The 14,981-nt window shown below is 36.3% G+C and overlaps 1 protein-coding gene across 1 annotated transcript; it reads right to left on the bottom strand.

The window, feature by feature from the left end:
- Nucleotides 1–355: 355 nt before the first annotated feature.
- snx4 (sorting nexin 4) lies at nt 356–9,150 on the bottom strand. The gene is made up of 14 exons (XM_004081704.4): nt 9,015–9,150; nt 7,725–7,849; nt 5,968–6,109; nt 5,716–5,865; nt 5,020–5,067; nt 4,789–4,844; nt 4,571–4,643; nt 4,180–4,241; nt 4,033–4,098; nt 3,820–3,909; nt 3,209–3,308; nt 2,101–2,246; nt 1,773–1,887; nt 356–1,673 (listed from the first exon to the last, which is right to left on the bottom strand). The coding sequence occupies exons 1-14, from the start codon at nt 9,108–9,110 to the stop codon at nt 1,626–1,628; spliced, it is 1,317 nt and encodes a 438-aa protein (XP_004081752.1). The 5' UTR covers nt 9,111–9,150; the 3' UTR covers nt 356–1,625.
- Between the last annotated feature and the right edge of the window lie 5,831 nt (nt 9,151–14,981).

Raw genomic sequence — 14,981 nt, 5'->3', positions numbered from 1 at the left:
GTTCAGGAAAAGGAGCAAACAGCTGTTTGCATTCCCCGTGACAGAGGAAGAAATGCAGATTTACCTTTGTAATACAAGTCTTGACCTATATGTAAACAACTAGACACACCCATGGGATTTTCCTTTTCCCACAGGTGTCACAAAGCAAAGCCAAACATTGAGCTTAAGGCTGTGTCGTGCTCGACACAGACAAAGTACAAAAGCCCGACCTTTCGACTTTGTTCGGCTAAAGCTGCCATCTCCTAACATTTAAAACAAACACAGGGTGGTGAAAGACAAAGACTGAGAATATGGCATGAAACCCGGCATCTAGTTTCATCTGAAACAAACGTAACTGCTACAAAACCTGAGAATGCTTCATCAAAAATGTTTATTAGAGTTCAGGCAGCATAATTACATTTGATGTTTTTACTAGAAAAAAACATGGATTTCAGTTTTGTTGTTAATTCTGTAAAAGACGACATTAGTTTGGCTGAGCACAACATTCAGATGTCAGATTCATTTGGCAACAAACTTTGTTTAAAAGAAGTTTTCTGTAAGACAAATAGAAAAATGCGTCAGGAAAGGCCGTTTAGTCAGCAGAGCCCCAATGGTGAGGCATCCTGACAAAGGCAGCAAAGCGTCATCAGTTTACCAAAAAAAAGGCCATAAATTCAGCTGTAAAGATGCAGAACTACGGGCCTCCCTATAGACTGAGTGCATGTTCAAATCCAATACTTTAACCAAAGAAAGATCATTAGCCCTGCTTGCTCCCTTTTGATTAGTACCATTAAAAATGCACTTGGTGATCAACATATTGGTCAGCTATTAATTATTAGTGTAGTACAATACAACGCAAATATGACAAAGAAAAAAAATAATACATTTACATGAAGTGTCTTTGTTTTTTTAAACATTCTATTTAGGAAAAGAGCTCTGAGTTTTCTAGCTTAAATTATTTAGCTAAAACAAGAGTTCAGCCATTTTTCTGAGACCTTAAATCCACTGACATCAATCTTACAGCTTCAAAATGTCTGAGTGGACTTCAAATGAGCCCAAACATAAGCATTCTCCATTCTTTTATATGCATTCTCCTCCAACATTCTTCTTTAAGTTCTCGTTTAGCAAAAATTTGCAAATAACAATTAGTTTTATTTTCAGATACAAAACGGTACAAAATGAGTTAGTGCAGCTTCTTCTCAAGACTAGATTTGACAGCTTACAGCTTACCAGAAACTATCAGGACTTAACTTTTCTTTCGTGCTGTCAATTTTGTACCAAACATGGACATTTTAGATTTTCAGTACCAAATTCACAACAGCAAAAAAAAAAAAAAAAGAAAAAGAGTTATAAAAAGGTTAAGACACTTGAATTTAAAAGGCAATTAAATTCATTAAATTCTGCATTGAATTTGTAATGTTGTGTATCCAAGCATGTTTGTGCACGATGAAAAGACAGAGAGAAATCGACAGAATTATCATCACAAGAGTTGCAGGAAAAGCAGAGGCAGTATTTGGGCTCCTAGAACGTTCTTGCAAAATTATAGCACAAAAAAAAAAAGGAAATTAATGTACATGTACATGGTCCCCATCTGTGCAACCTCAGACGGCGCCTGGGTGGAGAGTGTGACCGGAGTCTGAAGCAGCTCACATTTTATTGAAACAATCCTTGGCGTTGGACCACACTTGGATTCCCTGAAACCATTGATTAAAAATGTGATTACAAAACATGAGTACAAGTCAATGTTTGTATTGAAAACAAAAAGATGTGCGGAAAAGAGTGGAAGGCCACACCTTCTTACACATGCTGATCTGCATTATTGCGTAACTGATTAGTGCTTCACGCAAATCTTTGTCTTTCTGCTCCTTGAAGCGTTCAATGTCCTCCCATGCAGCACTTACAAAATCTCTGATGACCAGAAGACCAAAAAACAAGGCATCGGTAGACATCTTTCACAGAAGACAATGGTATTGACTGCAGAAAAACTAAAAAAAAACAAAACACTATTTGTCTGATCTAAACTGCCTTTTTTTCTAGTTCCTCCTTTCTTATGAATGAAGTTTATGTATTTTGTAAAGCCAGTGTTAGTTGAATCCGTTAAGGTCTGACTGTTAAACCTACCGGCACTCGGTGTTCTTCTCCATCACTGCTTCCACCCCCTCTTCGATGCTCTGTTCTATGGCAGATAGCCTGCTCTCCCTCTGTTCCTGGGTCTCCGAGCCAAACAATTTACTGGTCATTCCCTTCAGAGAGAAGACCCGTACCGTCTGCACACACACACAAACACGCAAATGAGCTTCGTTCCTTTCATTTGATCTCTCAAAAAAAAGTTTAAAAATAACAAGTTAGCCACCTACCCTAGATATCTGGATTCAGAAAGTGAGAAAAGTCTTTCAAATGGAAAGACTAACTTTTCTTTTAAGACATCAAATGCAAAACTTTAATGTAAGATGGGGCCCAGGAAAATCATTGATACTGTCATCAGCTTGATAATACCTCTAGCTAGTCAAATGCTGTTTAGATTTTATATTTCTGTTTAAGGTGAAGAGTCTTATAGTAATTCAACTTCCTGTGTGTATCCTCGTTCGAATGGACCCACTGTATTCAGGTTGATTATTGTGGAAACCATGGAGACAACTGTGTGTAATGCTCTGTTGCAAAAATTTGAATAAAACATAAGTTCTAAAAAAAAATAAAAATAAAAAGTTGTCCTGCCAAATACTGCATTGCTACGGTTTGACAAAAACATGCTCTATTTCTGTGCAACACCTATGTTTTTGGCCAGCTTAAGGCAGAATTCAATAGTTTGCCGTTTAATTACTTATTCTGAATTAATTTTGCTTTCCACTAAAAAAAAATGCTTTGTGCATAAAAGCCTGTAAGGCAGTCATAACTGACCAGGTTAAAAAACACAAAGACATTTAACAAAAGAACTAAACTTGATATTAAAGCGAGTCCAAACACAATTTGCTGTCTTTCATAGACTGTAAGAAAAGATTAAAAATCAACTTACAGTTAGAACCAGTTCATAAACAGGTAGTTCTGAACAGAAGCTAAACAAGCTAAAAACAAATCCCAGTTGCAAAGATAAAATGTTTAAAAGCTGCTTTTTAAAATACGGTTTAGACTGCAGAGGTCGATGCCGTTAATAGGCCGAGTCCCTGCTTTCATGCAAAAGTATGAAGACGGTGTTAGAGTCACACAGAATGTGCCGGAGATGCTCTGTTACCCCAGTCACCAGCTCCTCCTTCTGCTGTTTCTTGTAAGCAAGGTCCTGAGATGCCATCTCCAGCTCATACTGCATCAACTCGTGTTTCTTACAGACTGACCTTAAAAACACAGATTCAAACATCTTAAAACGGCATCTAAAAGTGTTAATACTGTTTGGTGTGTAAAATAAATAAATATGACGCCAAAAAAGTTTTAATTTGAAAAAAAAAAAAAAAAAGTTTCCGAAAAATCAAGTAATTTTTTTAAAGAGTAGATAGTAGAAATTTTTAACCAGTGAATTAATAGTCACTGCTGATAAATAAACAGCTAAATTCATAAAATTTTTGTGTTATACACTGTAGTGTTTTCATAAAACACAGGTGGCTACTTATTTAAAGCAAGTGGGACTGAATAAAAAAAAAAAAAAATACTGGAATTATTTAACGTTCAGTTAGCACATTAAACTTCACAGCTTCATTAAAAATAATATAGAATATCAAAAATGTATTAAACCTCTGGTAGAACAAACACCACACTTTTGTTCATAGGCTCCAACCTATAAAAACCCAGTTTAAGACCCAAACTTGAAGCAAACACACCTATTGAATTAAAGCCTGACACATCATTTACCTGACTGCATCAGTGTAAAAGAGATATTCTTTCAGCTGGTCCGCATAGTGCTCCTCTTCTTCCAGAATGTCATCGATTGAAGCAGCATACCTGCAAACAGGAAAGCAAAAACAAGCTTGTAGGTAAACCATTGTCCATAATGTTGTATTGGAAAGGCTCAAAGGCTTCAGGTACAGCGGTTGAATAATTCAGCATTAACATTTCCCCACTCACGTGTCCATGTGATGGCCTGCACTCTGCAGCCCATCTCCCATCTCTCTTTCAATAGCACTCCACTCACTGTAGGGATGAAAACACATCTCCTTTTCTATTTTCCCTCCGCAGTGACAGAATAATGTCTGTTCAGCAAGCAATTCGCACCTGAAAACTCTGCCGTAGTTCCCATGGACCTTGTAAACACCATACAGTCTGTCTGCAACACGCTGGAATAACAATGAAAGGTGTTTTCTTAAAAAAAAGGCAAGTGGTTTTTTTAAGACTTTATTCATTTATCGAACAATAAAACTGACAGAGGAAGTTAAAGGGTTTCCTCACACCAAATGGGTTACAGGTATGTTTTAAATCATCATAGCCACAAAAAAAGACGACCAACCAAAGACTTAACAAATAAATAAAACAAAAGACTAAAAAGGGTTTTTCTTCTTTATAATTGACATTATGACAGCTGACAAATTACTCCTAAACCCCTTGTGGTGGCCCAACACGGAAAGATGTTGAAAGTGGCAGCGTGTTCGTACATGCTCACACTTACCGCTCTAACCCTGAGTAGCTGAGAAACAACCGTGTTCAACTCGTCACTGTACTGTTTGAGTGCTGTGAATCGCCTGTAAAGCAACACAAATGTCAATAATAATTTCTTCCCCCACAAATGAGCAATTTCTGCGCTATTTTGTGAGCCGCAGTAGTAAAACTAGCAACTTTGATTGTTTTTAGTGGTCATATAAAATGTTCTGAAGCTGAAATACCTACTTGTCTGGGTTTTTGACTCTCAGCATAGCACTCACTGACTTGAGTCTGGAGTCCACCTAGTGGAAAGAAAGAGTAATTACATCACTGGAGCTGTGATTTGAACAATGAAGCCTGGTGCAGTGTTTTATGGGAATGTTAATATGAAGAGATCGAAAACAATTTAGATAGAAATTGCAGATAAATTAGGAACTATTGTTTTTAGATGATAGGCATAAACAATCGCTTCCATACCTTATCTTGGAAACCAGTATCCAAAACCGCCTCCCTCCATCCTTTTTCCTGAAGTAATTTTACAAAAAAAAGAAAGAAAAGAATGATGTAAATTATGATTTATTATCCTAATATCAACATAAAACATTGTCAAAGCATGCCAGTTAGCAAATGAGAAAACAGACGTTTTCCAAAAGTCTACAGGATTACTGTCTGTTGTGGCTTATTCTTCCTAATTCATTGTGCTTTGGTGGACATTCGGCTCATTTAGTTTCCAAGAAAACTCCAGTAACCTTGAGACAGTTTCACAATTTTTGAAGAGAGATCCAGTTTTTCAAAAGATTGTGATGCTGTTTTGAGCTCCTGTCTAACCAAAAGTATCAAAAGCGAACAACAGTAGATGTATTTCACATATTAGTCAAAATGTCAGTGTAATCCTGGGTTATTGTGAACTCAAGCATCTTTGCCTCTCAAGAGGAAAACTCCCAGCATCATAGTAGCAACTGTAGTCTTACAATTAAAACCTCCTAAATCTTTTCCAAGCAAAATCCTCAATGATACACATAAACTTTTAATTTCAACAGATAAAATGATCCATTTTAAAAGCACATCTCTATGTTTTAAAACGTTTAGCTGTTGATGTACTGCTTGGTAAAGTTTTTTTTTTCTTTTCTTCTGACCATCCCAGGCTGGTTTCTTTGGGCTTTGCCTACAAACCTCCGTGAGAAAAAGGAAGAAAATTTTGTCATTGGAGAGAACATGATGTGATGCAACACGCAGCAGGAAGTTTTCCAGACCAACTCTGCGCCGCTCGACAAAGTCTGGGTCCAGGTTGTCGGCTGAAAGCTTGTGCCACACAAATTCAGCCTGAGTGAGACATCAAATCAAAGACATTTTTAGACAGGACGTTTTTGTTTTAGGAGCGAACAATCCCATTTTTATTTGAATCTATGAACATGGCTTACTCACCCTTTTCTCTGGCAGTGGGGGGATAATAATAAAGGGGTAAGTGACCAGGAGGTAAGTTCTGAGCAGCTCAAACTCACTGTAGCGTCTCCACAGAGTGTCAGGTGCAGCTGGTGTACCTCCTTCTGTGACAGATTCAGCTGGTCTGCGTTTGGGCGCATGGACAGAAAAACAAATGTTCTTTTATTTTATTTATTTTTTAATCAGGGCTTGAACAGGTCTTTTTAAGTCAAACTCACATATTCCAAAGGTCCATTTGAAAGTTCTTCCAGCTACCTACTGTAACTGTGTCCAATTATATATCACTCTTAATAGATGTGTCCAATATTTAATCACAAAGCCGTTTTTTTTAAGGAATTTTGGTAAAAGAGAACTACCACGGATTAGAAACTATGTGATTTAGTGGTAAATTTAGATTAAACAAAAACACAAAAAAGGTTTTTTTTTTCAACAATCTTAAGTACTTATTTCAAACTTTTATTGCTTTTCAAACCTTAGAAATACATATTTAAAATTTAGGCATTTTATGGATTTTATGCACAGAAACTAAGGAAACACAAGAAAACAATGATTTTTTTTTAATATCTACACACACATAGAGATGTCTGTTTTCTGCTTCTTGCAAATGATCCAAAAAGTATTTTTTCACAATAAAAGTCTAGATTATCAAGCCAGAGACTGCAACAGCAGCATAACTAGAAAACTCTGTTCACAGAGATAGGATTTGCATACATGTTATAACACAGCTGAATAGAAGTATGGTTGTGTGGGAACAACATGCTGTTTACCATTATTTATTCTAATAGCTATATTTATCAGACTTTGATGTGAGAATTCATGTAAAAATATCTGCAGAGCCAAGTATTAAACTTAATGGGGAAAAAATGATGCAAGACAAACATGAATAGAGCTGGATGCTGGGGAATTTCTGAATGCACTATTGAATTTACCAGCATAATGTTTGTGTACCAAACACTGTCTAGATGTGTTTGACATATTTAAATGTAGGAAACATGGTCATGTAAATGTGCACTCGTTTTACAGGTGACACTCCCTGGGACTCAGAGGATCATGGATTTAGGGAAATAATTCTGTTTTAAGTCTTTAAAAATGTATCAAACTGTAAGATAAAGTTTAATCTAACAATTGTGTGAAGCTATAAAACAGGAAGTCATTGATTTTATTTATTTTTTTTTACTTTCACAGCTGATTTTTGACTTGATATTATTGCACTGAATAAAAAAAGATCATAGTTAACATGTTTTACTCTATTTTCTTTTCGTTTTTTGTGCTTGCAAAGATGCACTACCAAAAGAAAATTGAAGACATGTATTAATTAAAAAGATTCGATTAAGCAGCACAGAATCCCAATTTTTCAGTCAAACAGACTAGGTGGGCATTATATACACATTGAGGAAACACAATTTGCATTTTTAATGACCAGCCTGTATTTTTCTTTTTGATTTAAAAATATATAATCATCATAGTTATTAAGATTATCTTTTTACGACAGTTGGACTGTGCCAAACAGCCTAAAATTACAAATACACACCAAAAATATCACATCTACATTGTACAGTCTTCTTGAAGATAATATTACAATGTCAACAAACACAAGTCTATGAAAAGCAGTATTTCTTTATTCCCCCACAATGTCAGACCTACCGGAAAGCCAATGAGCACAAAGTAACGTTGATATGCAGCACTGGATATATATTACATCTGCGATCTGCAATGACAGTGAATCGATGGCCTCCTACCGTATTTCTATGAGGTAGACTGTGTAGGTTTCCTGCATATTGACGGTGTTCTTCCCTGTTCTCTTTTCAGCCTCGGCCACATTTATCTCCATTTTCTTTAGCAGAGATGTTCCTCTCTCCACCATCTACAAACCCGAGACAAAAGAAAACAAATATAAGCCCACTAGTCCAAAATGTGCAGCATTTAAAAAAAAAAAAAAAAGTGTTCAACCCATAAGACATGAATCAAACTTAACTTTTAAACCAACAAACTGCTTTTTTTTCCCCTTTTTAACTCTGGATATTCAATAATAGCAATAACAAATTCAATTTTTGACTGTTTTTCAGAAACAAAGTTGATCAATTCATGTCAAATTAAAAGTGAAATGGTGCCGTGAGTTTGTAAATATACATGAAACCTGTATTTGGGCGAAAAATAATCTGATTCGATTTGAAGACGTAGTTTCTGAAGAGCGGCAGTAATTTATCCGAACTTTGCCTCTGGGTTGTGGGTGGGACTGTAGGCCTGCCCTCATTTCCCCTCATCTATTTGTTTACATGAACTCCTGCTAGCTTACAGCCCCTCACAACCCCAAACTTAACATTACTACTGGTGCAACAAAAATGGTGAGCAATATTGGAGCTATCCAGCTTTGAGCCAGATGTCAGCTCAGACGAGGAAAACAAAAACGTACATGGATCTATTATTTATATAAATAACTTCATCCTGAGATTCACGCTATGAGGACACGATAAAAACGCCAAAACCAAGATTTTCATTGAGGGCGTTTAACGCAGCTTTGCTTACAGACAGACACGCCTTTCCCCGTTTTATGCACTCGGACAAAATCAGACAAATGTTTTTCACATCACATCGATACTTCACACATTGACATTCAGTACAGTATTGCTTGTTTTGCTATAGAACTCAGAAGTTACGCTCCGGTTTAAGAAAACGCTTATTTGCAATGTAGAAGACATTAGAGTAGTCCATTAAGTTCCGACTAGCTATCAAGAAAGCTAACCTAAGCAGTAACTTATAGTTGTTGAAGTTCAAAGTAAAGTTACGCAAAAAGATCACTTTCGTATTTTGCGACTTTCACTTTACAGTCCAGGAAGCCGAGACAAATAGTTCAGTTAAATTCGTAACAATAACATAAAACTGAAACAGTGCTTTCTTAGGTAAACTCTCTGAATGCTAAATTATGGTACAACTAGCTAACTTTAGGCCGTATTTGGAAGTTTTTTACGACAGAAAGGCTCCTTCCAATTGCAAACTTGTCTGATGCAGGAAATAACCAAAAGTACGACCGTGTTTATGATGTTGTTCTCTGACTCCGTTGAAGTAATGTCGGTGTTGCCAATCACGGCTACTTCTTCGCTACTTCCAGAGTCTGCCATGATCATCTGACCGCCTCGCTGCTGTCAGCTGAGCTGGCAGAGCAATGCAATGAAGCCTCCACCACGCGCATGCGCATTTGAGTGGGAGCTTGGCATTTAAAAACAGATTTTTAAAAAATCTTTACCGGTGATTGAGAAACTATGGGCAATTAAATGAAATGAAATGAAATGAAATGAAATGAAATTAAATGAAATGAAATTAAATTAAATTAAATTAAATTAAAGTAAATTAAATTAAAAAAAACGTATCTCTGACCAATTTTTTTGGACAAATCTTATTCAGAACACACAATACAAGACATCCCATTACTGGTGCAAATTAACTTGAGTAGAATACTAACAGGATATTGAACTTGCCAGCAGGTTGAAAGACAAAATAATAATAATAATAACATAATAAAATGCAAAAAAATAAATAAAACTGTTGTCTAAAGTTTCATATTAGACCAAGCTTCAATTGATTTAACAACTTTTCTGTTAGTTCTTTATGAAAAAAGCATAAAAACATCGATTTTGTTTTTTGTTCTTTTGTTTACACTTGTGTGGTCAATGTAATTTTCAGCCATAAAAACTAGTAACTTCACTCATCTGTCTCTTTACATAAACCTTTTACATTTACCTGCTGTGAACTCCTGGATTCCTCCTCAACACTTTCAGATAAAAATCAACCTATTTACAACTAGCTCCTAATTGGTGTCTAAATTGCAACAAAATAATGCTGTATTTGGCAAAAAAAAGTTAGACCATGTTTCTGTTTTTTTTTTCTTTAGATTCTCTAAAGTCCTTTTTAAATTCCCTGTGGGTTTGAAAGGCACAGCACAAATCATGTTGTCTTGCTTATATTTTTTGCATACTATAGAAGTTAAAGTTTAAACTGATCCAGAGTCAGTTGTTCAGCATCCATTCCCCAAGGGGTGAGAAGGGTTGATAAACAAGTCCCAATTAGGATTTATGTATGTGTTGCAGCTGGTTGTTGACACTGTTTCACATTTATTACTGGCTTCCTTTGGAATTCTTACTGCTGTTATTCAAACCTGCTATGCCAACATTTCCAAATTTCAGCACAGTACAAGGAAAGCACAGTACAAGGCAAGAGTACAAAGAAAATTGAATTCATATTGGTTTATTATTATTTATATTGGTGTATTATTTGCGATGACATAACTAAACAGTCAGCATGTATATGCATTGTGAGCAATGAAGGAAAAAACGAACAAACCCTGTTTTAAAAAAGTAATTGGAATATTTTTTATTGTGTACCTGGGAAGAGAAACTAAACAATTGACAGCAAATTAAACCGAGACAAAATGATGGCACAATTTCTAATATCCGACTTTTTTAATTTGGTTGTTGTCATCTTCAATTTGTTTTTCTTATCCTTTCTGCTTTCATCTCCTCTGTCAACAACATACTAACCGTTTCCTCACCCCCAGTCTCTCAATTCCTCTTTCTCTGAACACATTACAAGGAAGATGAGGTCAATAAAGCAGTGCTTTCTTCCTTACAGGTAATAATTAAGCTGACATTACTGTCATTTCATTTTATACAATGGATTCTCACTTCTGCATTTTCACTGACATCCGTTTTTGGTTTCATAGGAACATAAGTTGCAGTGTGATGAATATATTTGTCCTATTGCTCATACCTGCAAAACATTATTAGATAAAAAGAGACAGCATTAATGTTTGAACCGAACAATCAGCCAGTAATTGATGTCTGAGTTACAATAAAGTCACCTGTGGATGACTGGTATGTTAAGATTAAATCATTGACAAGAAAACAAAACAACTCCTCAAGACGGTATAGTAATGCATGATGATATGTGCACTATTCCTTTTCAAGTTCAACCACAGTCTTTTTAAACTTTTGCTTTCCACAAAACTCCATGAAACACAGAGGTGTTGCTGTTTCTGTTTTCAAGAGGAGCTGTTTCATGCAGAAAGGCTGACATCTGCTGGTGTGGCTGTGATCAGCACTGCTTCTGTGCTACACAAAACCCCAAAGGTCAGTGCTGAGTGAACTCGTGTTTGGGAGCTTGCGAAGTTCACAGCTTCCGTTCTCAAAAAGAATTGGTAAAATTAAAACAGACCAATGTAACCTTTTGCATATTTTGAGCTGCAAACGTGAAAATAATTCATAAACACAAGTCAGAATTTTGCCTAATAAAATAGCAGCTGCAAAATGGGAATAAAAGCTACACAGGTTTCATACATTTTGAGTTTTGTGGTGCTTTTCAACCTTTTTACATTGCTGGTGGTCTCAGATCTGTTTGAAGAAAAAAACTTGGTGTGCCTCTAACCAGTAAACAGAGAATAAAGATGACTTTATTCCTGAGGTCACGTTGTTGTCCAATGGTTAATGTTTATAGAAACAGTTGGGGAGAGAATTTCGTCCATTTGCATTATGTGTAATGCCAATGGGTATGCAATGGGGTGTTGAGGTATTGTGGATTGTGGGTTGCATGAAAAAAAAGGATGCAGTCAAAACATCTAAGAGGAAAAAGTGTATGAAGGCAAAGTGGATATACACGTTCTTTAACTGTGAATGAATACTGACACAGATGCACCAGGTATGCAGGGATGAAAGGCGTAATGATGGGATGTGGTTTCAGGCTGTGCCGTGTTCCAAAACCCAAAGCTTGTGCTGTGACCAGCCGCTTTCTCAGCAACAGCATAGTTACCATTCTTTCCTGCCACCAAGCTCAAACCAGCCACCACCACTTCCTGTCCGCACTCATGGGCATTCACATGCACTGACACAGAAACCTCTGTTTCTGTTTGGCTGGCTATAATTGACTATTTGACAACTTTTTACAACTGTCTGACCAATGTTCCCAAACACAAACTACAATAAGCAGTATGCAGTAAGGGAATCTATTTGTTTCTTTTACTTCAAGTTAATTTTTATTTAGATTTTCAACTCCAGATACACCCCACCATTTTTTTGGGAATTGAACATTACATTTATTCCTTTATTTCATTTCAGACCACAACCTTGAGCACTTTGAAAGTAAACAACTGTTATAAGACAGTCTTATAAAGACTCATCCTTTTCATCATACTTAAAAATAACTTGTTCTGCTGCTCACGACATTACAGGGGTGGCCGTGATGCAGAGGTAGAGCTGTCGATCTCTGATTGGAAGATTGCAAGTTCAGTTCGTGCCTTGCCCACTCATGTGTCAAGCATCCATCTGCACTGAATCCCACGCAGCTCCTGATGGTTACAGGTTTGTGCCGTGTATGGCAGCAGAGCCACCATCAGTGTGTGAATGTGTTTGTGCATGGGTGAATGGGACTGTGACTAAAAAGCACCCTGGGCCTTAAAGGAAGGTGGAAAAGGACTACTGGAATGCCAGCATATGCCATTTATCATTACTAACAATTTTCAAAAGCTAAACAGCAAAATAATCATTGTTTTTCCCCCCCACATCCAATCAATTTGAATTCCAATCATTTATACCAAATTGTAATGATGTATAAGCAGGTATTATAGCTCTGATGGATGCTTGATCTGAGCTTCAGGCCTGACCTCAGAAGGGACTGGCTCATGCCCAGTTTCATCCTTATAAATAAGTTTATGTGACGACTTTTATAAGATCCATCTTTCACCCTTCAATATTCACTCACTATAAACCCAAATAGGTTCAGTGAACTCAAAATGTATGAGGAAACTGATTACATAATATTTTTTCAAGTTATCTTACTTAAAAATAATAAGTTAATCACAACTTAGAATGTTTAAGTTGACACTTAACACTTTAACTAAGTTTAAACTAGAACTGTTTACTCAAACACAATCCTTTCAGGGTCATAGGGCTGCCAGACCTGTAGTGGGAGAAAGCCAGAGTCCCAACGCATGCAAACTCCACACAGAAAGGTGTTCTGTTACCCGTGCGCCACCTCATCTTGAAGAATTTACTCAGTAGGTGGCTGAGTTCATGTCATAACATTTATGGGCATACGTTATGACGCAACCACTTCTCTTCACTTATAAGTTTTGACACCAAGGTTTTATTTACTCAAAATGTTTTAGTCCAATAAAGATATGACTGAAGTCAAAGATAAATCAGTTTATAGGTTTTAAGCTGACTTGACTTGGTTGCTACTTTTGAGTTCTATGATTATAAAACTTTTGAGCTCATTGTACTGTTCAGGTTTACAGTGCTCAGTGAACTTTAACAGATCCACAGTGATTAAACATGAGCAAAACAAAACACTCCACCAAATCCCAGATTTTGCAGCCTTTGTTGCATTATTTTTCACAATGAAATAAATATATCTGCAGTTGTTTTAGACAAAGACTCAACAGCTGGTTTAATTAGATTGACAGCTGACATTAAAAACACTATTTTTTTGTCATTAGTCACAAACATCAGTTTAGATTAAAGGTGTCCTTTTTAAACATGTTTGTTTTGGATTTCAGGCATCACAGTTTTTCTGTATTACAAGTAGACAAAATACAATCAACTTTTTAAATCTTAATTTATTTTCTTCAAATCCCTGTAGAAAATCCAAAAGAAATGCAGACAAGCACTTGATAACAATGTCTTTTTTATTTAAAATTATTTGAATTACACATTTTTTTTTGTCTTCAGATTTATTTGGGGACAGAAAAAGTCCACAAAGCCAAATCAGGGTCAGGCAGGCAGGGGTCAATAGCAGGCATGAGATCATCAGAGGAGAGACAGTATGGTCAAAATACAGGCCGGGTCAGGCCAGGCAGCAGGCAAACAGAATCAGAGGTCAGAGGTCAGAAGATAGAAGACCAGGCCTAGACATAACGGTCAGTAATGAAGGCAAAGTGGCACAAACAATTCTCAGCTCAGCTCAGTGCAGTGCTTAAGTATATTGTGGTTGATTGAGTGAATGAGAGTCTGGTGTTTGGCAAGCAGGAAGTGCACGCTGGGTTTGATGGGAGATGAAGTGCTTTCAGCACTCTGGAGATTGCTCCCGGTGACGAGAGGGGAAGACAGAGTTCAGACTTCTAACACATACAGCCACAAAAAGTATTTGTTTCTTGGTTGTTTTTTACGTTTAAGAGAAAATGGTTGTGAAATGCATACATGTATGTTATACCTTATTTTCATACTCATGTCTCAAATTTTTCAAATCAACTTTTAGGGTGATTTTAACATCTACCCAGGGACTACAGATGAAAAATAGCCCTTTGGCTAACTCTGGCATATTGACAGAAATGTTTATTAATATGCGCTGTCCCCTATAGTAAATAAATAAATAAAAAAAATTTAAAAATTCATGACAGTTTATTTTTAATCAGTGATGAAAGTCAGGCAAGGAAAAAATCCCTGAACTTTTCTTTGAGCGATATGGCGGGCACAGAGCGAAATTTTGGAAAAATACGTGGTCTTAGATGCATTCTGGTGCATTCTGGCAACTAGTTATTCACTTCTTTATCAAGAAACTAAGACTAATTGGAGCATCATGATTTGTCATTCAAACCCCTAGTTTGACTCTCCATTAAGGACTTGCTGGTCCCAAAAAAGAATTTGGAAAATTGCTCAAAGTAACACAATCCTACAATCTACGCTTTTCCTTAAAGCTGCAAAACATACAATTGCTAAAATATAGTAACATCAAAGCCCCAAATGGAAAAAAGAACACCAGTAACTATTATATTCTATGAAAATACCTCAGTTATTTATACATTATTTCTGCTTTAGAAATGACTGATGTACAACATCCACTTGCACTGTTTTCTCAAACTATAACTACATCAAAATATGGGATCTGCTTTAAACTATAATTCTATAACATAATACATCAATTCTTTAACACCAATACTAAGTAATCTGGGAAATATCAAAACAAACATAAAAACTAAACTAAACATTGTAAACATTATTTTTTAAGGGAGT

The sequence above is a fragment of the Oryzias latipes genome, chromosome 21 (genome assembly GCF_002234675.1).
Source record: "Oryzias latipes chromosome 21, ASM223467v1".
NCBI classification, from domain to species: Eukaryota; Metazoa; Chordata; class Actinopteri; order Beloniformes; family Adrianichthyidae; genus Oryzias; species Oryzias latipes.
This window is presented reverse-complemented; position numbering and strand designations above follow the sequence as displayed.